A 20,820-nucleotide genomic window follows, 5' to 3' on the forward strand; every position below is an offset into this window, starting at 1 on the left:
TAGAAAATGAGCTGCAATGAATCATTAAAGAAATGCCTCCAAAGTAACTGGTGACACATGAATTTATCATGCCTCAGCAGGTCCCAACACTGTTTTTATCACATGACAAGGCAAACTGACTCTCAGAAGAACAATCAACACAACACACCCATACAGCAATAAGAGGAATTACACAGACTTGTTTAAAAATACCTCATTAGTCTAAGTGAGCATCTTTTCAGGTCTGGTTATAAAAGCTCTTGAGCTATTCTTTAAAGAGGTATGTGCATGACAAATATCTGATTCACCCATATGTCACTGCAAATTCTAAAACTGTGGGGGAAGTGAGTCAAAGAAATATGAATATACAACTCCTATAACCTGAAACATGAATATTAAATGATGAAGTATTTGCATTGTCTCTATTGCCTTACAGCACATGAACGTCAAACCCACTTATTCACATCTCTCCCTCCCTCAAAGCAAGTAGTTTGGTTTGATGTGCCATCAAAAGCAGAATTAGTAGTGTCCTAAATACCTTTATTTTTAAGAAAGCTTTATATTTGTCATTTTCAAATAGGCAACAAAAAGCTTAAAGGAATCTCAGCTGTGGTACTTTGTGATTGACACTGAACATACTCTGCCTGTGTATGCAGAAAACAAACACCTCTCTCTGGGTAAGGCAGATTATTTAACTCTTGGATTGTTTGCTGTTTACTATCTACATGAATCACCCCCAAGATCTTACACATCATGGTTACTCTAGAGCTTATTTTGAATTGTAAGAAGCAAATCATACTATTACAGCAGCATTTACCTTCAAAAGCCTTCCTTAAACTGAATCCCACTCAGACCAGGAGAGGGTTAAAATTCTTTCCACTTCACTGTAACAGAAGTCAGGCTGAGGGCAAGTCAGTGCTGGGGCCAGTGCTGTTTGACACCTCAACATCAGCTGGATGCCGGGCCAAAGCACACCCTCAGCAAGGTCACAGACAGCACAGAAGTGAGGAGCAGAGACACTGTGGCCATGCTGCCATCCAGGGGGCAGGGACAGGCTGGAGAACTGGACTCAGGAATAGCTGTGAAGTTCAACAAGGGTAAATGTAGGGTCCTGCATTTGGGGAGAAATAGCTCAGAGCACCCAGGCAATGCACCTGTGTGGAGGAGGAACTGGGATGAGCCTTCAACAAGCCCTCCATGGCAAAATAAGCCAGGAGCAGCCTGGACCCCACCAGGCACAGCACTGCCAACAAACCACTGCCAACAGGCTGCCCAAAGGGGCTGGGGAGTCTCCATCTCCATCAAAACCTGACTGGAAATGGTCCTGAGAAACTTGTTCCAGCTGACCTTCCTGGAGCTGTGGCAAAAACAGCTGCACCACTTCCAAACTTGGTACTCACTCATTGATAATGTTTAGCAACAGCTATTGCTTACAGCAGGATTTTTAGTCCTAAATCACTCCTGCTCTTCTGCAAACTTAGCTACTTGAAAATGATTTCCCTTGCATACAGACTCTGTTAGTCCCTTGTTCCCCTGCAGTTATATTTGAGGCATTTTCAGCACTTCTTACCGTGCCAAGGCCTGGACTTTAGCAGCGTGGCGCTCCTCCTGTTCCGCCACCTTCCTTCTGCAGTTCTCCACCTCCTGCCTCAGGGCTGCAGAGTGCTCCATCTCTGCATCCAGCAGATTCCTCAGGGATCTGCAAGAAGGCAACAGCCTCTCTTCAGAACACTGCACTCACTACCTGCTAATCAGAGGATACCCTAAATATCACAGAGGAGGTGGCCTGAATGATGCCACTGACGTCATCCTAAAATTTCATTAGTCAATTGAATAATTTCACCTGATTTGATTATACAAAGACATGAAAAGCTACAAGGAAAAAGCAGTTGCAAATGCTTACTATTAATTACTATTATTACTATTTTGTCAACAAACTCAAAGGACAACCTATTATGGGATCTACTGTAGCAGCATGAAGAAAGAATTTGTTGAAGAATCTCTTTTTTTAAAAGGCTTGTAAGCTGTTTTCAGTACTTCAGTGCAAGTCCATACATCTTGGGGACAATCTATAAGCAATATATTTATAGCAGGACAGGCAGGGCTCTTGCCTCTACCAAGTGCCACAGACCTCTGTGAAAAACCCTTGATGAGATAGCAAAGGTCAGCATGATGCATAATGGTAGAACCCAAAGCATCCTGGTGCTTCTGCCAAAAAAGCCCACAAAGCTGAATGAGGCAATAACTTGCAATTATGGGAGTGGGAAGAATAGGAGGAAGGAAAATAGGATCTGTTGGTAGGCTCAGCATTCAAAAAACCCAAAATACCTAGAGGAAAATATGAATTACCAAAATAGCCCTACTAAAGCATTGAATACATTTGTATTTTCATTCATCTAACTATGTGTTTTAATAAACTAAATAAATACAAAGTATGTTTGATGGCATTTTATATAAGCAACTGATCATTTCTACATTTACATCAAGTGAGCATAAAGACAGTCAGAAATGAAAGTCACTTTCAGCATTATATGGTCAGCCATCCTACATCACTTCTTCACCAGAAGGAAAAAACCCAGAAATTTTCTGAATATTTGTATTAGGAGAAACTTTTGTTTGGAAAGGTGTCTTAAGAGAGCTTCAGAATCTTCTGGTTATAAGATTTGGTTTTGAAAAAATTACAACTGTAAAGTCCCAAGGTACAAAGAGTTACCTGATTCAAACCAAAAGCAAAAAGCTGCTCTCAAAATACAATTCTGCAGTATCAACATTTAAATAGTGAATTATTAAGTAAACCTTTCACAGAAAAGATAATATATACATCAAAAAGGTTACAAAAAATATGATGTATAGCTTTAAAGAAAGGACAGCTTCAATTAGAGAACAGATTTTTTTTTTTAATTATAGTCCCTCTTGAGTAAAAAAATCAAACTACCTATTCTGCTCTTCCAGTTCATCCTTTCTATTCATCATGGCCACGATAGCTTGACGAAGTTCATCTAAGAAGAAGGAACAAAAAAGATTAATGCCTGTGTACATTTTTGCTCATTTCAGATCTAGAAGTCATATACACAGGCAGCACACATAAGATGATGTCAACACCATTATCTATGCAGCAAAGCACAGAAAAATGCTCTTCGTCTCATCCCTAATTCCAGCAATCTTTCAGAAACGTTGTTATTTAACACCACATCACAAGTATTGATCAAATCAAATTAGTCTGCATCTGGCTTTAATACAAATGTTGACAAGTGTGCCTGTGGCTGCAGCTGTTTTGTTTTCACCACAGCTGTAGAGCAGAGTGCACCTTTTCACCACATGCCTGTTAAAGAGATACACTGTTCCTTGTTCAGCCTCTCCAAATTGCTTCTTCTCCGGGCTGTAAATCCTGACACAGGAAATAGCTGCTACAGGGAGATGGGAGCAGAGATAATGGCATTGCTTCACAAGTTCAGCCCCCAAAATGATGAGATTTCTGAACCTTGTCATTTCCTATAACATCCTTTCTATTTGTCAAAAATACCTTAAAAAATACTTTCTGTCATTAAATCAAGAATAAAAATTTGAAGAAAAAATAACTGACAGAATTTTAGAAATGTTTAAAGATATCCTTTGGGTTAGGTACAACATGATACCAGAACAGCCAAATACCATACAGAGAAGTGTCAGCTCAAACAATTTCATTACCAATTTCACATATGTTAATCAATAATTTTATGAGTGCTACAAGGATACAGTTATATTACACCATCCCTCCCCACATTTAAGTGAAATATGCATATGTAATAAATCAGCAAACTCTGTCCTGCAAGTATTCAATGCAGACAGCAGTAAATTTTGTGTGCTTTTACTGAAAACATTAATGGAACTGGTATTACTTGATTTCTTCAAGGAAGCAAAGCCATTGGACAACTCCTTTCCCCTTTACATTCAGTTCACAGAATTACCTATATATTTCTTAATATTTTCTATAGTTACAGAAGTTTTTGCCTATTTAACAAAAAACTTGTCCTAAGGGCCAGATGGAGTGTGACAAACTCTAGAAGCAGATAAAATGTAAAAAATTTGATTATGTCAATCAAATGGATCAGTCAATGCTGCAGACATCATGACTCCAGTCTGGCTGTGGTAATCTGCAGATAAACCCCACCCTTGCAGGACTGCAGGCTTCAGCAGAGTTCTCATACCATTTTAAATCAGCCAAGCCAAATTTCTTCATGCAAGATTTTTTCCAAGACATTCCTGCATCTTTGGCCAGGGAGAAAGTAAGTGATCATTTTTCTGCCCATTCCATAGTACCCATATTACACATTAACAGCGAAATTACATTAGCAAGAAACATTCCAGTAGGTCATTAGAGGGAGTTTGCACTTCATTAATTCAGCGTAGAAAGAATAATTAGTTTTCTAGAGTAACTTACCATACCTTATGCAACTCTAAAAAAAATAACGTATCTTGTAGAAAAACTGAAAGTGAAATAGTGAAATTTCTGGGTATTAAACACAAGCACAAGGGCCCACAATCCATCAGCCTATCTGTGAAATACACAATTACACTAAGGAGGAAGAATATAGAATAATCCAGGAAATATTAGAGCATCATACAAATCAACAACACAAGCAAACGGACCCACATAAGCTTTCTGTCCAGTAACACTCCAAAACAAAATTAAGATCTTGAACTACAATATTGAATTCAGAATCCTCCTCAAGGATACATCAAGTCAATGGCATTTTAAATATTTTAAGTGGTCCATTAAAATATGATAGTGCACGATCAACAAGTTGTTGCTGTTATGTCTCTGCCTGTGAATAAATTAAAGCTGTTGCTGCTCAGACACGGCTCTGCACTTGCACGAGGTCCCACTCTGCAGCAATTGCCTCTGTGTGTACTCAGTGTTTTAATGTGTACTGATTTATTAACATTTAGACAGCTAAGCTATTATAAATTGTCTTCATTATTTCAATTTTACCAGCCTATTCAAAATGTAACCTCAGCTTGCATAATGACTTAATCTTCTTTTCCTTATTCCATCCAGAATCTTCTGCATGAGCTGAGACCTGAAATCCCATATTTTCTCACTCCCCTCTCCCCCTCACACATGCAAGCAGAGCACAAAAGCAAGATTCTGCTAAAGACCATGGTCTGCACAAGAGGAAGGAAAAAAGTCTTCTTGAAATAGAAGACTTTAAATTGCTTATTTATTTCCATTCGCCTCATTTTTCTGAGAGTCACGGAATTGACAATACTACAGAGACACGACAAAGCAGAAACTCCAAATTTCATTATCACATTCAGGGCAAGAATCAATGCTTAATTTAGGACCACAAATGCAAACACATTTCATACTCAGTATTTCTTGCTAATTTAGCTCCATTGCATGTGCCAGTGGAGGTGTGGATGAAAGCACCAACACAAACCACCAGTCTGGGCTAATTCCAACAAGGAATTCCAGAATTCCAAGAAGGCTGCTCCAGCCCATGCCCACCTGAGCAGCAAGATTGCCCCATGGCTACAGCTCTGCTGTTTCTTCTTGAAGTGAAGAGTATTAAGGAGTCATATTTTCTATAAATTACTCAAAAAACTACACAGTTTATCACCAACACTTCTTTAACCTCCCCATCCATAGTAAATACAAAAGAGTAAGTCATTATTAGTGTAATTAAATGAGCAAAAATTTACCAAGAAAAAAAAATCATAAAGCTTAATTTCATGATCTTTTGAAGCAAGGAAGTGAGCAGAACTAAAAGGAAACCATCCTATTTAATTCAGGTATATTTAAAACTCCCAAAATTGTAATTTCTTACTTTCACTTACGCTTCCTGAAAAATTTCATCAGCATATCAAAGCAGCCAGCTGAATGCAAAGGAAATCCAGTGTGATACACTGCAGCAGGTTCCCTTCAAACCTGCCACAACATCCCCAGTTCAGGAGCTTTTGTCTGTCTCTTACACTTGCCTCCACGACGAGTGTATGATCACAACCTAATTGTGCCAGCAGATTTATGTCTCATACATTGTGTGGGTTAGAGAAGGGAATAAATTAAAAAAAAAATGTCAGGGTTATAGCAGCAACCACAAATTTGGTATTTTCTGACTTTGGGACTGTGCAACTTCAATCTTTTTCTCCCCTTCTATTTTTTTCTTTTCTTTTTTTAATAAAACAGTGGACAATGGCCAAGTATTCCTACTTCAGAAAAGTGACTTTATATCCTGCTTCTGAGCTTGATGACATTTATGTTCTGTAAAATAATATTAATGAAAGGCAATACACTACTGTTATTAAGGATCAGCATTCAACACCAACATATCTAGAAGTGAATTGATAACCTGAGTTCTGTAAAGATAGAGATAAGATGGTAACTAGCAAAATTTGTCCTAAGAGACAGTTTTGGAACAACTTCTTGAAAAATAATTCCCTTGTACAAACCAGTGATTCCAAACCATTCTTTATCAGCAAAAGAAAGATGATATAAAAATCGAGTAATATGCTAATTAAATTTTTCATATTCAATCTCATTTTTTCAAACACTAACAATATTCTTTTATTGCTGGAATTAATCTGTGGTGCCTGATAACTCACAAAGTGAATATTTGTTCTAAAACATGTTTCAATTCCATTCCATACTTCATGCAAAATCTAGCTTCTAGAAAGCTTTCATAAGGTCACAGAGCATTAAATATATAATGCTTTGAGAAACACCTGCCAGTTTCCAGCAGCCTCCAGAAAAAAGTCATAAGTTTCACAACTCTTCTGCTATTTAGCCAAAGATTGGAGAAGTATGATTTGCAATCACCTGTTGTGAAGAGTGAGCTGTAAGTGAAATCATCCCTCAGAGTACACAAGGTCATGCAGCCTCCTCTGCAATCCTGCAGATAGATTATCAGGGTGGGCTGGGAGCAGTTTACAGCAATCTCTATTTCTTTTTTTTTTATTTGCATGAGTGAAAATTTACACAGATATTTTCAGAGACAAATAAGACTTCCAGCAGACTAGTTACATCTTAAATCAGAAGTCTGACCTTTAAAGACATAAAGAGCTTGATGCTCCCTAAGCTGCCTACAGGAACACTGCCTTTTAAGGCTTAATTTAGTGCTCCAAAATCTTGTCAACATTATCCTGTCATGTCACTATTCACAGGACAAATTTTAGTAGGAAACATCTTGTGTTGGCTTTCTACTGTATAGAAGAGTCCTGGTTAAAACTAAGTCTGTGAAGTGAACTGCAGCTTTCCTCTCTCTGATGAAATACAAAAAACCTCCTCTTACAGCTGTGCTTTCAAAGAGGAGATGAGAATTTAGTACCTGCCTGTGACCTGTGGCAACTGGGTAACAGAACAGGTCAGCAGCTATTTAAAGGACACAGAAATTATAAAAACATACACTTTATTCACTTACACAACTAGGATAAAAATATAACCCGGAGGTTTGATTACTCAGTGAAGTTCTTTGGTGATCATGAAAAGCTCAGGGATTTCTCAAGAACATATGAAAAAATATGGAATGATGTACAACCTTTGTGGTTAAGCTCAATTTTAAAAACTGAAGAAAATGATTGTGAAAAAACCTAAATTACCAATCATTTCCTAAAAATAGCAGTATAATAAAAGAACCTTGTGAAAAACAACACTGGTAGCATCCTTCTAAAATGAAAGTTTTGGAACTTACTTTTTTCCTACTGCAAAAACAAAATGGGGAGACTCGTGCTGTTAAGACAGATTGTTCTGGTGAAAAACAGTGCTGAAAATGCAATCTTCCAAAAGCAACTCTTGAAACAATGTTGTTTGTGATTCAAGTACAATAAGATAAAGAAAACTTTTTTTAAAACTGAAACATACACAGTAGAGTAGGTGCATAAAAAGAAAATTTCTGACCAGCTCAACTTTTTATAAACCTGGTTATGACAAAATAATCTGCAAAACAGGGCCAGTTTCCAAATTATGCCTGACATAAACACAAAGCTCTGTGGATTTCTCTTGAGTGGTATCAGTATTTTTTAAGATATATCTGCTGCCAAGTTAACCTATACCTAACAAATGCATGGGACATACTTCAGGAAAATAATTTAAAATGGCAGAAATTTTAAATTACAGCTTCTCATAACATAACTTTCTAGCCTGCATATCAAGAGAAGTAAGGCAAGTTTACTACCATACTAACAGGTTGGAACAAAAGCAGGAACAGAATATCATCTTTAAAAAATCCATTGCAGGCTTTGTCTCCAGAAGTAACAAACACAAAAATCCAGTTGCTGGAGACCTCACAGCTTTTTCACTGCACTACTGCATTCCATTTTTCTTGCCTGATGTGTTAGAATCAGTTGCTATGCAACCAAGCTATAAGCCTCAGCATTTAATAATTCTTCTGCTAATTGCAATAGAGAGAAAGAGCTTCAGTGTCTGAGTTTGTCACAGCACTGGATTCCTCCTGTAGAAAATGTACGACCAATACCAACAAACTTGAAAAAAGCATTTTTATTTAATATACCCAGGATCATCTATTATAAAGGTATTCACTAATTCTATGAATGTATAGTCAGCTGAATTTTAATTATAATTATGATTATTTACTAGGTGTTCTACTGGCTTTATAGATGGGTTTGACATGCTTCCCACTCCTCCTTTCACCAAAGCCTTCTCTGAACTGGGAAACTAATGACAGTGTGCATGCTTCTGTTGATCCTGTGTTCTCATTCGATTTGGGAATTGCTAAATATTGAGAATTGAAAAAATCACCAGATTTTCTTTCCATTTTATAGCTGTCTTACCTACACTGGGAAATAAGTGAGCAACTGAAGGAGACCAACTGCGGCCCCTGCTGGTGCCTGACTCCCCTACAAACAGCAGAATCCAGAGTGCCGGGGCACCAGGAAACTGCCCTGTGCAATCCCCTGAGAAATAAAGGAGAACAAAAGGAATGCTGTAGGAATAACATTAGCAGAGAATATTTAGTGACCAAAGGGTCACTGTAGCTAATAACTGTAAGCCCATTCCACACTGCAATTATGGCTCCTGGAAGTCTCAAACTAGTTTGCCACTTCATGAAGTACTGTGCAAGAAAGGATTTTTCAGCTCTTTTTATTCAGCACACCAGTGCCAGAGCCTGAAACACTGCCCAGTGGAAATGCTTGTTTTATCTCCTTTCACACAGGTTGATACAGCATTTGAATATAACTTGGAGACGAAAATGAGATTAGAATGTCTTAAAATTTCATTCATTCTGATGATTGCATGAATCAATTGCAGAAAAGGATCTTGGCTGCATCACTTCGAACTTCCCAAATGTCACAATTTAAAACTTGTACATATTGAAAGTTACAAGAAGAAACAAACACACACCCAAGAGCTTTAGGAACAAAGCCAGTTCAGTTACAGAACATTCTGTAACAGTGAGGAACATAAACACACACTGGCTTACAAGCTTAGACACTCAGTTTAAAAACTAAGTCTTTGTTCCACAAGTGTATGCAAAGAAAAATGATCAAATATGTGATAAACAAACTGCCTGTGCTTCTATTAATCCATCAGTGCAGCAAAGACTATTTTATCCTGAATACCTCTGCTCTTAACACCACTGACCTATGACTGTCCTCCCCCTTAATCTTAACACAAAGTTTTGTATATGAAAGCCCATATTTACATTTGGAGCAGATCTTCTTATCAAAACCACAGAAAGAGTGGGGTTTGTTCATTTGTTCCTGACTATCTGTTAATGAAAACAGGCAAAATAAGCGAGAATACATCACAACCAGCCCTCAGTGTTCTCAGAACACATAGAAATCTAAAGATGTTAATCAAACCATTATTTAATATATCAGCTGCAATGCAGAATAACCTGCCAATACAAACATCTTTTTAGAGCAGTTATGACTAACATGACCAGCACATCAGAAATTAAGTGCTCTATTACTCTCTAAGCAGATTTTATTGGAACAAAAATAGAAAGAGCTACAGGACTTTCAAAGTTATTTCCATCAATCTAAATACATCAAGGAAGTACTTACTAATTGTCATGGATTCTGGCACAGTGGCTGAAGGCAACATACTGCTTAAAGCATCCACTTGAGTTGGAGGACTGACTTCCACTCTAGTCATAAAAGCACAGTATCATCAATACATGAAAGCAAAATCCTGAATTCAAAACTTTTAAAAAAAGCATTCCAGAAATTAGAATTGTTATCCTATTCACCCATATTTACTCAAAATAGGTTGAACAATCCTTTAAGGTATCTTCTGGGAGTCTGATTTAAGCAGACATAAAAATCCTGAATTAAAAGGCCATGGAGAACACAGTAAAAAAAATAACATAAAACCAACATAAAAACTATTTTGAAAACCAGCAGGCCAAGTCTGTTATTTGACATGACTAAGTGACTTCTTCAAGATAATTAGGAAAAGTTCAGCGTATGCAACTATGCAAAAAGGCAATTGTAGGTTTTTTCATTTGTCTTTCCAAACACATGCAGAAGCCCCCTGATGAGCAGTTGGTTTGCCAATAATACTAATTGTTACCTAATACTAAGTGCATTAGGTAGCAGTAAGTTTGCAGCTACAGGGTGAAGGCTTTTTCTTTTAGGATAAACACATTTGGCACATACCTGTAAGGGAGATCAGATCTCCTTGGAACCAGTTCTACTGGATGAACAGCATGTTCATGCCCCTCTCCATTCTCCAAGTTATCTAAAGCAGAATGCACAAGCATTAGCTTCCTTTGGGTTACACCACTCAAAAAACAAAAGAAAAACATCAATCCAGAAGTTAGGCAGTCACATTTTTTTAACAGAAACACGCAACTTGCTAAAGCTTTTAAACATTTTTAAAATGTTTAAAAGTTGGCTTCTGCAAATTGACCCTGAATGGCAGCAGGATTGTCAAGTCTCTTAGGAAAACAGCCATCATAAAGAAATTAGCACTGCACAATTCCTGAAGTATATTTGATACATACAGAGTTGCAAAGCTATGAGGAAACTCCTTCCTGAAGTTATTTGCACAAGGCTTCAGAGTGGAAGCACCTCCTCACACCTCAGGCTCACTACAAATCTGGTTGTGACTTGCAGGAGAAGAATTTGTGGTTAGTCCCCAGCACATGAAACCTTCCAAAGACACCATTCCTTTCTGTATTCCCCACAGAGCACCATGGCTTTTCTCTGGCTCCCCAGAGCCTGTAAGGACCTGTGAGTACCCCTGTACCAACCATCAGGAATCAGACAGAGATGCTGTTTAAAAAGCATGAGTAATGCTCATCTGTCCACAGATCCACAGCTCTCGGCAGCAAAACATCCACATCACTGAGCCTGTCATTAAGGAAGCTCAGGTGGAAATAAAGAAAAATCATATTTTATTGATGTGTTCTGCATCTCCCTATGCAAAGGCTACAAAGTTACTGTAATCCTAAATAGAACAGATTTAAAAAAGCAAAAAATTCGAGAAAATAAGTTAATGGGAAATAGAGTTATGTCAGGAATTCTGTGGAGGAGAAAATTTATTTTTGAAGCCGTAGAGTTTACTGAAGCTCAGTTCCTAAAATACATACTCCATTTTAGTTCCAAGCAACTGCATTTTGACGGAGGCTTTCTCATTTCTAGTTACATGGAGATATGATATGCCCTGACACATCCCTGGAGCACTGCAACAGATTAACACTGAAAACACATATTAACATACAACACTATAGATTATGTTATTTCAAATATATGTATGCGTGTTATTTATTGGTATTAAGACCTATAAATCAAAATATCGGGTTAAACTGCGTATTTTACAAGAGTTCATTAGGCATGTTTTAACAAAAAAAATCAGGGTAATAATGAGCTTGCAGTTAGTGGGCTGGACTGCTCTCAGAATAAGCTAATGCATGCTCCTGCTGACATCATTCACCCAGCACAAGCGCAACTCCCAAAGTCAAGCAAACAAGTGCCTAAGGCAGCTTTCCATCTCAGCAAACTGTCGGTGTGGCTGAGGAGAGAGTGCCTGGATCCCTGTGGATACACCTGGGCAGTGCCATGGGCACTTGGTGCAGCCCTCCCTGCACAGCCCATCAGCTCCTCCTGCTCAGAGAGGTGAGACAGCAGAGCAGACAGTTCCCTAGCCCAGGGCTGCATCACTCTCTCCTGCATGACAGATCACATTGAGAGACAGCAGGAGGACTGAAAATATCTGTCCTGGGCCTGGCAGGATGTGAATGGGCCTGCTGATCTTCTCCAGCAGGCTGAGCATTGCATTCAAAACAGTTTTGAGATGAAGCAACACAAAACAAGGAGCTTTGGTGTCTTCTTAGTAAGAGTGAGCCCCTGGGACTGTTATGGATAAGATTCATACAAATAGATATAAATGTCCTCTTTGGTCACCTGCCTACAGAACTGAGTCTTGGCTTGCACTCCTGATTTTTGATTTCTGACCAAAGCTCCCAACTCATGCTCCTGATGCTTCGTGACATCTACTGACAGCAACTGTGAGTTCCCACTCCACATAATCTCCCATAAACAGGAATATATTCTTGTATTGTGGATTTCAACCTGTGGATGTTCCCCAACAGTTTCGTTTTACATTTAAGAGACAACAGTGACACAAACTACTCAGTGTTTTCTAAATCCATTCCTTCATAAATTGAAAAATATGGCAGCATAAGAAAAAAACTTAAAACGTCCCTTTTGTTCTTTTTTTTTTTTTTTTTTTTGAACCACTGGCATTTCTTATGAGGTACATATTTTAAAATACAGCAGAGGGCAGTGCAGCATTATTTTATGATTCACATTTTTGTCACTGAACTTACACAACTGAATTACACTTTTTCACAGGCCTTCCATCAACCAAACTCTTGGATGTACAATATGTATGCAAAAATATGAAATATTCTACAATTAAAATATTCATTGAATACCACTGAGAAGCTTTTAAATGGTCACTGAAATGAGTACACCCAAAGTTCAGTGTTTTATGAACAGCTAGATAAATATCCACAGGGTGAAGGGGAGGGCTGGTGGAATCTTTTTGTTTGCTTTTGGTACTAATACAGATACTGTAGAAGCACTGGGTCTTCTTTTCCATTCCTCTGACCATTTTTATTGCTTGCTTCAAATGGTCCACATCATTTTTAAGTGCCCCTCACTGCATACAATACTGCAGCTGAGGCCACAGCAGAGCCAATGGAGCTTACATTTACAAATTACACTGATTTACACACAGCTCTGTTAATTCACTATCACCCTGTAACCTGCAGAAAATGACTGGAGGATACTGGCACATGAAAAATTAGATGTGAGCTGGCAACTGGTGCTCACAGCTCAGAAAGTCAGTCTTAAAATAAATTATCTCTGAAGATCCCTTCCAACCCAAACCATCCTACAATTCCCATATCCTTTTGTGATCAAGTATTTCCTAGTCAATCACTCCTTATCCTGTATTTCAACAGTTAATAGCTTCTATTGAACTGCTTGCAGCTGCTATTCAATCTGTCAAGATTAATTTGAATTCAACTTCTCAAACACACTTGGAGCTTCTTGCAGCTTAGTAGCATCTAGAAAATGAATATGGATACTTTTTATACAACTACCTTAAACTTCAATAAAATAAAAGACCACAGCTTAATCCCAATGAAACTCTGGTTTATTTTGACATTGATAACTCCCCCTTAACTAACTACTCAAATGGAAAACTCTAATTCAAAACTAGAATAAATCGGAATTGAACTTTTTCTCCCAGTTGTGCAGTATCTCCTGTGTCTGTCCAATCCCCTCAGTTCTTACCATTGTCCCATGTTAGAATTCTGTGAACTCAAATGCCCACCTGTTTGGGAGTAAGAGCCAACAGCACTGACAGGAAACAGAACATCTGAGTCATCGTTCAGGACCTGCAGAGGACTCCAACTGCAGAGCTGAGAATTGCATGTGACTATTTCGTGAGGCCTATTCAGAACAAACAAACAAACCAATCCATTTATATTGCAGTATTACTGTTCATCATTTCTTTCAGAGGTATCGCTTCAAGAAAAAAATCTTTATTTCAATCCTCCTGCCAATTTCTTGCTCAGCCATACATTAATTCATTAGGGACCAGACATTCCAAAGCAGATGTGACAAGCAGCACTTGCCTTTTTCTCTAAATTAATTTCTGTCAGAAATAAAGCAAGCATATTAGTATCTACAATTATTCTTTCTCTCTCAGTTTTGTCCCACCTTGTTGAACCATCTACACTGCGATGTAACAAGCTTATTTCTGTTAAAAATACACATTTTTATTGTGAAGCTGAAGTAGAATCATTATCAGACTAAGAATAAGGAAATATCAGGTAGGCCAGAATTATAGCCTGGCTATATCATGCCACAGTTTAACAACTGAGAATTTTAAAGAGAAGAAGGAATCTGAAATAGCAACATTTGGGATTTCAGTGAAACTTAGAAGCAAAATATCATCACTGCTGTGGCCCATATTGTTTAAACAGCAAAAAGGAAAAAAGAAAAGAAGGAAAAAGAAGAAGGGAAAAAAGGTGGGGGAGAAGGGGAAAAAAAGAGAAAATCTGTAGTTCAGTTCAACACATCAATTTGCCAGCACCCATAAAGGAAAAGGAGGGGTGGAGGGGAAGGATGGAAAGTTCACCACTATCTCCTGCACCAACACTTACTTTTCAGAAGCTTCAGTTCCACCTTCTGTGCTTTTATTTCCTAATGATTTACCATACAGCTCATCTTCATCTGCATCTTCATCGTCAATGCTCTTCACATCCAGTTTCTGGTATTCATACTCTCCATTCAGGAACACTGAATTGTTCTTCCATGAACTTTCACTCCCATTCAGATTCTTTCCCAGAGTGCTTTCAGATGAGGACAATGCAAGAACTGAAGATCTGTCTACACTCTCCTCTGAACTCTCTCCTGTAATCAGTGTCTTTGTGGCATCCCCCAAGTTTTGCTCATCTTCCTCTTCATCAAATGAGATAATATTAGTCACTCTTTTCTTCTTTTTTCGATCTTTTTTGTATTTCGAATCTAGCAGCAATACAAAGTTTTACACAGTTTAGAAAAGAGAAATAATATATGAAACCTGGTTTCTGTTTCTTAAAAGAATTCATGTAGTAAATTACTCTAGTCAAGAAAAGAAACACTTAGATCTACATGGCATTCAATATCTTTCCATACACACAAGTTTTAAATCTCTAATTAACAGCTTTATTTTATATGCGTTACATAATTCAGATTTTAGAAGATATTTTGGAGATGCATTCACAAAATGATAAAATTGAAACTGGAAAAAAAGTTCTACAAACCCATGAAATTAAATTTAAAATAAAAAGTTAGCCTTCCTGTCACTGTCTCCCACAGAGTACACCTAGTGTATAATGCAGAGCAGGTCTGCACAACAGAGAAAACATGAACTTTCAGAGGAAAAACTGAAAAAACAAACCCACAACACCAACAAAATCCACAACCTGCACTCAAATAGTTTTGTCTATACTCGAAAAATTGAACAGTCAGTTTTCAGCTAATTAGCTGTGGTCTAGAAATACACTGAAATTCTCTCTGATTACACCAGATGTATTCAGTGACAGAACTTATTTTTACACTATTACCTACTCTCTCTGTATCTGATGGGCATGTGAAGCTAAATGCAAAGCTGAAGCACTCCAAGAAATATCAGAAATTTACCCACCAAAACACCTCACACTGGGACCAAATGGCTTTGTTTAATTCAAGTCCAGCTGTTCTGGATCCACAAAACACACTACCATACTTTTAAAAGGATGTTAAAATCCATTCTGAACTCCAGCAAAGAGCACAGACTTTAATGGAAACATCTGACTTGCTCTAACGTTCCCCATATAATTGCATTTGGACAACCTCAATTTGTTCAAAGTGACATTTCATTGCACGTTGTACCTTTCATGTTCTGTACACACATGTGCTGCACACATCAGGTAAATCATGTTGTGCAGTCACAGGCACCATCTGGTCAATTAGAATGTCTTCTTTCATCTTTCAAGGCTATTTTATACTAACAAAGTTATCCCCAAGTCAAGTATCACCTACGGTTTTAATCTCATTTAAGTGTTATGCAAGAAAAGCTTCACCACAAGTTTGTTCTAAAAATTGCATTTTAAGACAAAGTCTCTTTTAAATGCCAATAAAAAACTGAGTTTATCTCGACTTCTATTCCTACCAGATTTTCATGTGTTTGTGCTTTTTTCTCATAACCGAAACAATTTATTGCCTAAACTCAAACCCTGTTTCTTTATTGAAAAGCACATAAATCTTCCTGCAGTTTTGTACTTTTACAAAGCAAACCAAACTTTTAGCTTAACTTCCAGAAACAAAGATAATAAAATATTACTTCGCTAATTTTGGAACAAAAAATGTATCACGCAAATCACATTTTGCTTGACTGATTTCAAAGTATAAGAGATTAAGACTTTGGATCTTTGTTAGTTACTGACATCAAGCTGGTTATAACACTAAGAACTCTAAAGGTAAAGAGTGTATGAGTGAATTTTCATTTTGGCAATTATCTGCTTTGCATAGGAATTCAGACTGTAAACACAGTCACTGCTCCAAGCAGATTAAAGGTGAGATTTGTATCTGATATATAACAAAGATATGTGTCACTGTACGTCTGACTGGCAAGGTGCCAAAAGACAATATTAAAAATGAAAAATCATTACATCACAAACTCCAAAGCATAATTTTATGAACAAGAAATTGAAATTCAGGTCACAAGCAAAGTGCTACCAATAAAATAGTTTAGCCTCCCTCTCACAGTGATACAAGAATGCCAAAACACAGTTACCAGTACACAGTGAACACAGTATTCACACCCAATATTTCCCATTTCATGCTTTTAATTACACACTCAAGTGGTTTGCACGCACAGTGCGCTTATTTTTAAGACTTCTGCTCTACAGTAGTGCATTAAAAGTAAATTAAAAAGTTATTCAAACACACTCGAGTATTTTCTAAGTTTCTGAAGAGCACTAACACCCATAAAAGCTTACCAGCATTGACATTCCTGGACAGAACAGGCAGTGGGTCAGAGTCCTGCTCAGGTTTTATGAGGATGGAGACGGCAGATGAGGCTGTGATCTCCCGGAGGAGGCTGCTGACACCCTGAGTGGACTCCTTCAGTAAGGAAGTGACATTTTGTGTGGATTCCTTCAACAGATCTGACACAGTGGGTGTGCATTTGCTCTGCCCATTTAAATCCTTGTTATCAATGTTGATAGCAAAAAGAATGGAGTTCAGACCTTCAGACCAAAGAAAGGGGAAAAAGAGAGCAGAAATGCAGCATATGCTTCACATGGAAGTTATGAAGACAGAAGCTGAGGATTAAAAAATTAGGACATGGAAAACATTTTTCCCAAAAATTTCCCACAGTTCCCAATGCATGAACCACTATTCTTTGATGTACCATTCATTCCTTTATGGATTATATTCAAGCTGATGCAATCAGTTCTGAAATCTTCTTGATGGCTGTTCAGCGGCACATTAAATAATCAAAAAGTACTGTGAACTCATTTATTTATAAGCTTTTATTTAAACCCATTTCACTGCAACTTTAGTATTTGCTGGTTCCAATATTCTACTAGCAAAAAAGCCCATGAACCTTGTCTTGCAGAATGAAGCACATGACCATGTATCTGAGAAAAGGGGTATCATCACTTCTGTGGCTGAACTCTAGAAAAGTAAATTATTTGTTATCATTTCTTACCCTTACTCTCCCTACCTGTATTTACCTGTAATTTGGATCTTAGTATAAAATTCCATCATTGCTCTTTTCCAGTCAGGAATAACCCATTTTACTTTCTGGTTGTACTGGGTCTAAGGTAGTCTTGACTGCTGAAGAGTTAAAAAATTTATGTGGGAGATATTTGAATTGTAGGAAGGCCAGACCCAGGATTTTAAGCAATCCATCAATTCATAGAATTAATTGAATAACACCTTGACTGTTCACCTTGGCTGTGCCCCTAACACACATTCTCCACATAAATAGAGTGTATCAGAGAAACTCCTGACAACCAGAAACAGATGCAACATCCCAAAATGCAGCAGTTTTCCAAGAACAGTAACACTGAAGATAAAGTCTTACCAGCTGCCATCGTAGGGATCATACTGGAACGTTCTTCATCCATCATAAAAGACCAGTCTTCATAGAAGACACTGTAATTTAAAGGGGAAAATAAGGACATGAAGTCCCATAGTAACATATACTTCACTTCTGAAAGACAAGAAAACTCTGAACAATAAGTAGGAGCATCCCAAAGGATTAAATTTTATGTCACACTAACTCCCTGTAGCTCTGAAATCGGTAAGTGTGCAGATGTTTCTAAAAAGACATGCTAAAGAGTGGGGTTTTTTTCCTTTAGTTTTAGTTGTGCACTTTTTTAGGGGGATAAAAGCAACTCAGGGCCTGAGGGTTCACACTGCATTAGCAGTCACAGCATCTCTCCATACCTATTGCTGTACATGTTTTGTATAAGCTTAGAAAACACTTGAACACAAACAAAAAGGTTCTCTTTATGTTGAGCAACCTGCTCTGGTGGAAGGGGCCCCTGCCCATGGCAAGAGGGTTGGACCACACAATCTTTATAAAGGCCCTTTTGAACTCAAATCCTAACATTCTATGACTCTGTGACCTCTTTCAATATCCAAAGCCACACCAATTTCTCTAAATAATTAGGGTAAAATATGAATTTGGATGTAAAACCCCCACGTTTTTGCACTGTGAACACATAAATTTAGCTGTTCTAAGCCTAGTTCTTTGTAGTAGCAGAATGCTGTATTTTTACTATCAGCACACAATAACTGAACAACAAAACAGATAGCGAGAAACCCCTCAATCTATATATTAAACAACTCTGACAGACTCATTAAAAAGTTTCCAAAACACGTAAGTGGGGATGCAAATTGATTCTGTAAATCCTACTGGAATTCAAGTAGCATTTATGTCCCAAAAATTCTCGAATAAACCTTTCTAGAAATAGCATTAAAATGCAGTGTGCTGCTAATCCTGATACTGTGCAAGTATTGCTACAAACATGAGAGTAATTAGTGACACAGCAATCCAAGTCACTAATTGGCTAACGGTTTTCAGATATTTTTCTTTATTTTATTTGTCTTTATTTGATTTCTTCAAAATCTGTTTTGCAAGAAAGCTACAGATGGCTGGAACAAACTAGAAATGAAAAGGAGGTACTAATGAACTCAGTTTGGGCAGTAATCTTATCCACTAGATGCATTAATCAATGCAAATTAATTAAATGCCTTTCTGCTGAATCCACTAGACTTGATCAAGTGGTTTGGGCAAGTTACAACAGTTACTGATAAAAAAGGAAAACACCTCAAATTTTCATAAAGAAAAGGAGCTGAAGATATGTGAGGAAAAGACAGGACTCAGTTTATGAACTTAAGTGCATTTTGCACTTCCAAAGTACCTCAGGATTTCACAACGTGTAGTAAGTTATTTTCAGTAACTGTAACAAAAGGTTCACAAACTGCTACCGAACCACTTCCCGGTAATCTGCAGCTGCAGCTCCCCACGGCTGCACCGCTGGAGCTTTGCAATTACAGGATCTCCAAAAGGCAACAGGCAATTACCACTGATGGATTGATCAGACATAGCTGCAATTGTGGACTATTTTAGTGGAACAGAGAGGCACCTTAAAGCATGGTGTCCAGGCTGCAGTGAGGAAAACTGCTGAAAGAACAGGGAAGGGATTTAGGGGAGAGGTCACACGTTGATACAGGCACAAACCACTATCTTCATGGCCAACAAAAAAAAATTAAAAATTCTCTTAAGTGACTCCAATTAATACGGGGTACGACTACTACAGCTCTGGCTTTTGTTTGGCTGCCTGGGGTTTCACACAGCGCTCCATTTGCCAGGACACTCCCTGCATGACAAAGGTCTCAGACACAGTACCTGAGGCGATTCTTATCAGCCAGCAGCATGTGAATGTATCTTTCCAGGGAGTGCTCGTTCAAAGCACAGCGCAGCCAAGCGCGGCCCCGGCCGATGTCGGTGCTGATGGCCTTCAGCGAGTAGAAACGCTGCAGCTCGTGTCTGTTCAGCACTTCTTTCACATAATACCAGAACACTGGCTCTGGAAGTTAATGATAGGAATAATAAGGTTATCAATGACTATTATAAAGTTGGCGTTTTTTGTAAGATGTGTGCTATAGGATTAATAACTTTGTGGTAAGGATTTAAGTTTTTATTTTTGTTGTTAGTAAAGAAAATTAGGCAGAGTGGTAGTAGTGATAGAGTATGCTTAAATTGTTTGTTTGGTCGCGATAACATCCAATGAACATATAAAGAAGACTCCACTATTGATACCCCAACTATCAACATCTACCATCTAAAGAAAGTGTGGACCAAAGCCTAATTTGAAGGTGATAATGAAGATACAACCAAAAAATACGCATACTCTAAAAAGACAGACCTAAAGAGGGGCCATACAAAACAGATCCTAAAATATGGAAATTAGTTTATGGAAAAATATGAATATTCAACAGACTAATACAACAAAAAGGGTATTTAAAGAAAGCCTATGAAACAGCAACTTGTGGACTTGGCTCAATGCCAAGTCATTTGATTGATCGTACTTTACTTTTTTCTTTGTCTCCTAATTGTCTTATCTTTTATTAAACCAATTTCTTAAAATCTATGTAAAAAGGAAATTTTGTTTTTCACAATTATGACAACCACTCCACCAAGAAAACCACTAAGCTCACACCTGAATACATCTACATGTAAATTTATTTAAAAAAAAACCAAACAGGTAACAACATAACTTTGAACAAAAGTGAATCATTCACCCTCTTCGTGCAACCCACCAGTTAAATAGGTTATTTATTCCT

At 37.8% G+C, this 20,820-nt stretch overlaps 1 protein-coding gene across 1 annotated transcript in view; it reads right to left on the reverse strand.

Moving 5' to 3' along the window:
* SNX29 (sorting nexin 29) overlaps positions 1-20,820 on the reverse strand; it is a 92,565-nt gene that overhangs the window by 63,916 nt on the left and 7,829 nt on the right. Inside the window, exons 5-13 of the mRNA XM_066330292.1 lie at positions 19,883-20,063; positions 18,050-18,120; positions 16,959-17,207; positions 14,598-14,961; positions 13,763-13,881; positions 10,576-10,657; positions 9,982-10,064; positions 2,915-2,978; positions 1,550-1,678 (exon numbers count right to left, since the gene is read on the reverse strand). Coding sequence (XP_066186389.1) covers positions 1,550-1,678; positions 2,915-2,978; positions 9,982-10,064; positions 10,576-10,657; positions 13,763-13,881; positions 14,598-14,961; positions 16,959-17,207; positions 18,050-18,120; positions 19,883-20,063 — 1,342 coding nt within the window. The remainder of the gene's footprint in view (positions 1-1,549; positions 1,679-2,914; positions 2,979-9,981; positions 10,065-10,575; positions 10,658-13,762; positions 13,882-14,597; positions 14,962-16,958; positions 17,208-18,049; positions 18,121-19,882; positions 20,064-20,820) is intronic.

Source organism: Sylvia atricapilla, chromosome 15 (assembly GCF_009819655.1).
Source record: "Sylvia atricapilla isolate bSylAtr1 chromosome 15, bSylAtr1.pri, whole genome shotgun sequence".
NCBI lineage: Eukaryota > Metazoa > Chordata > Aves > Passeriformes > Sylviidae > Sylvia > Sylvia atricapilla.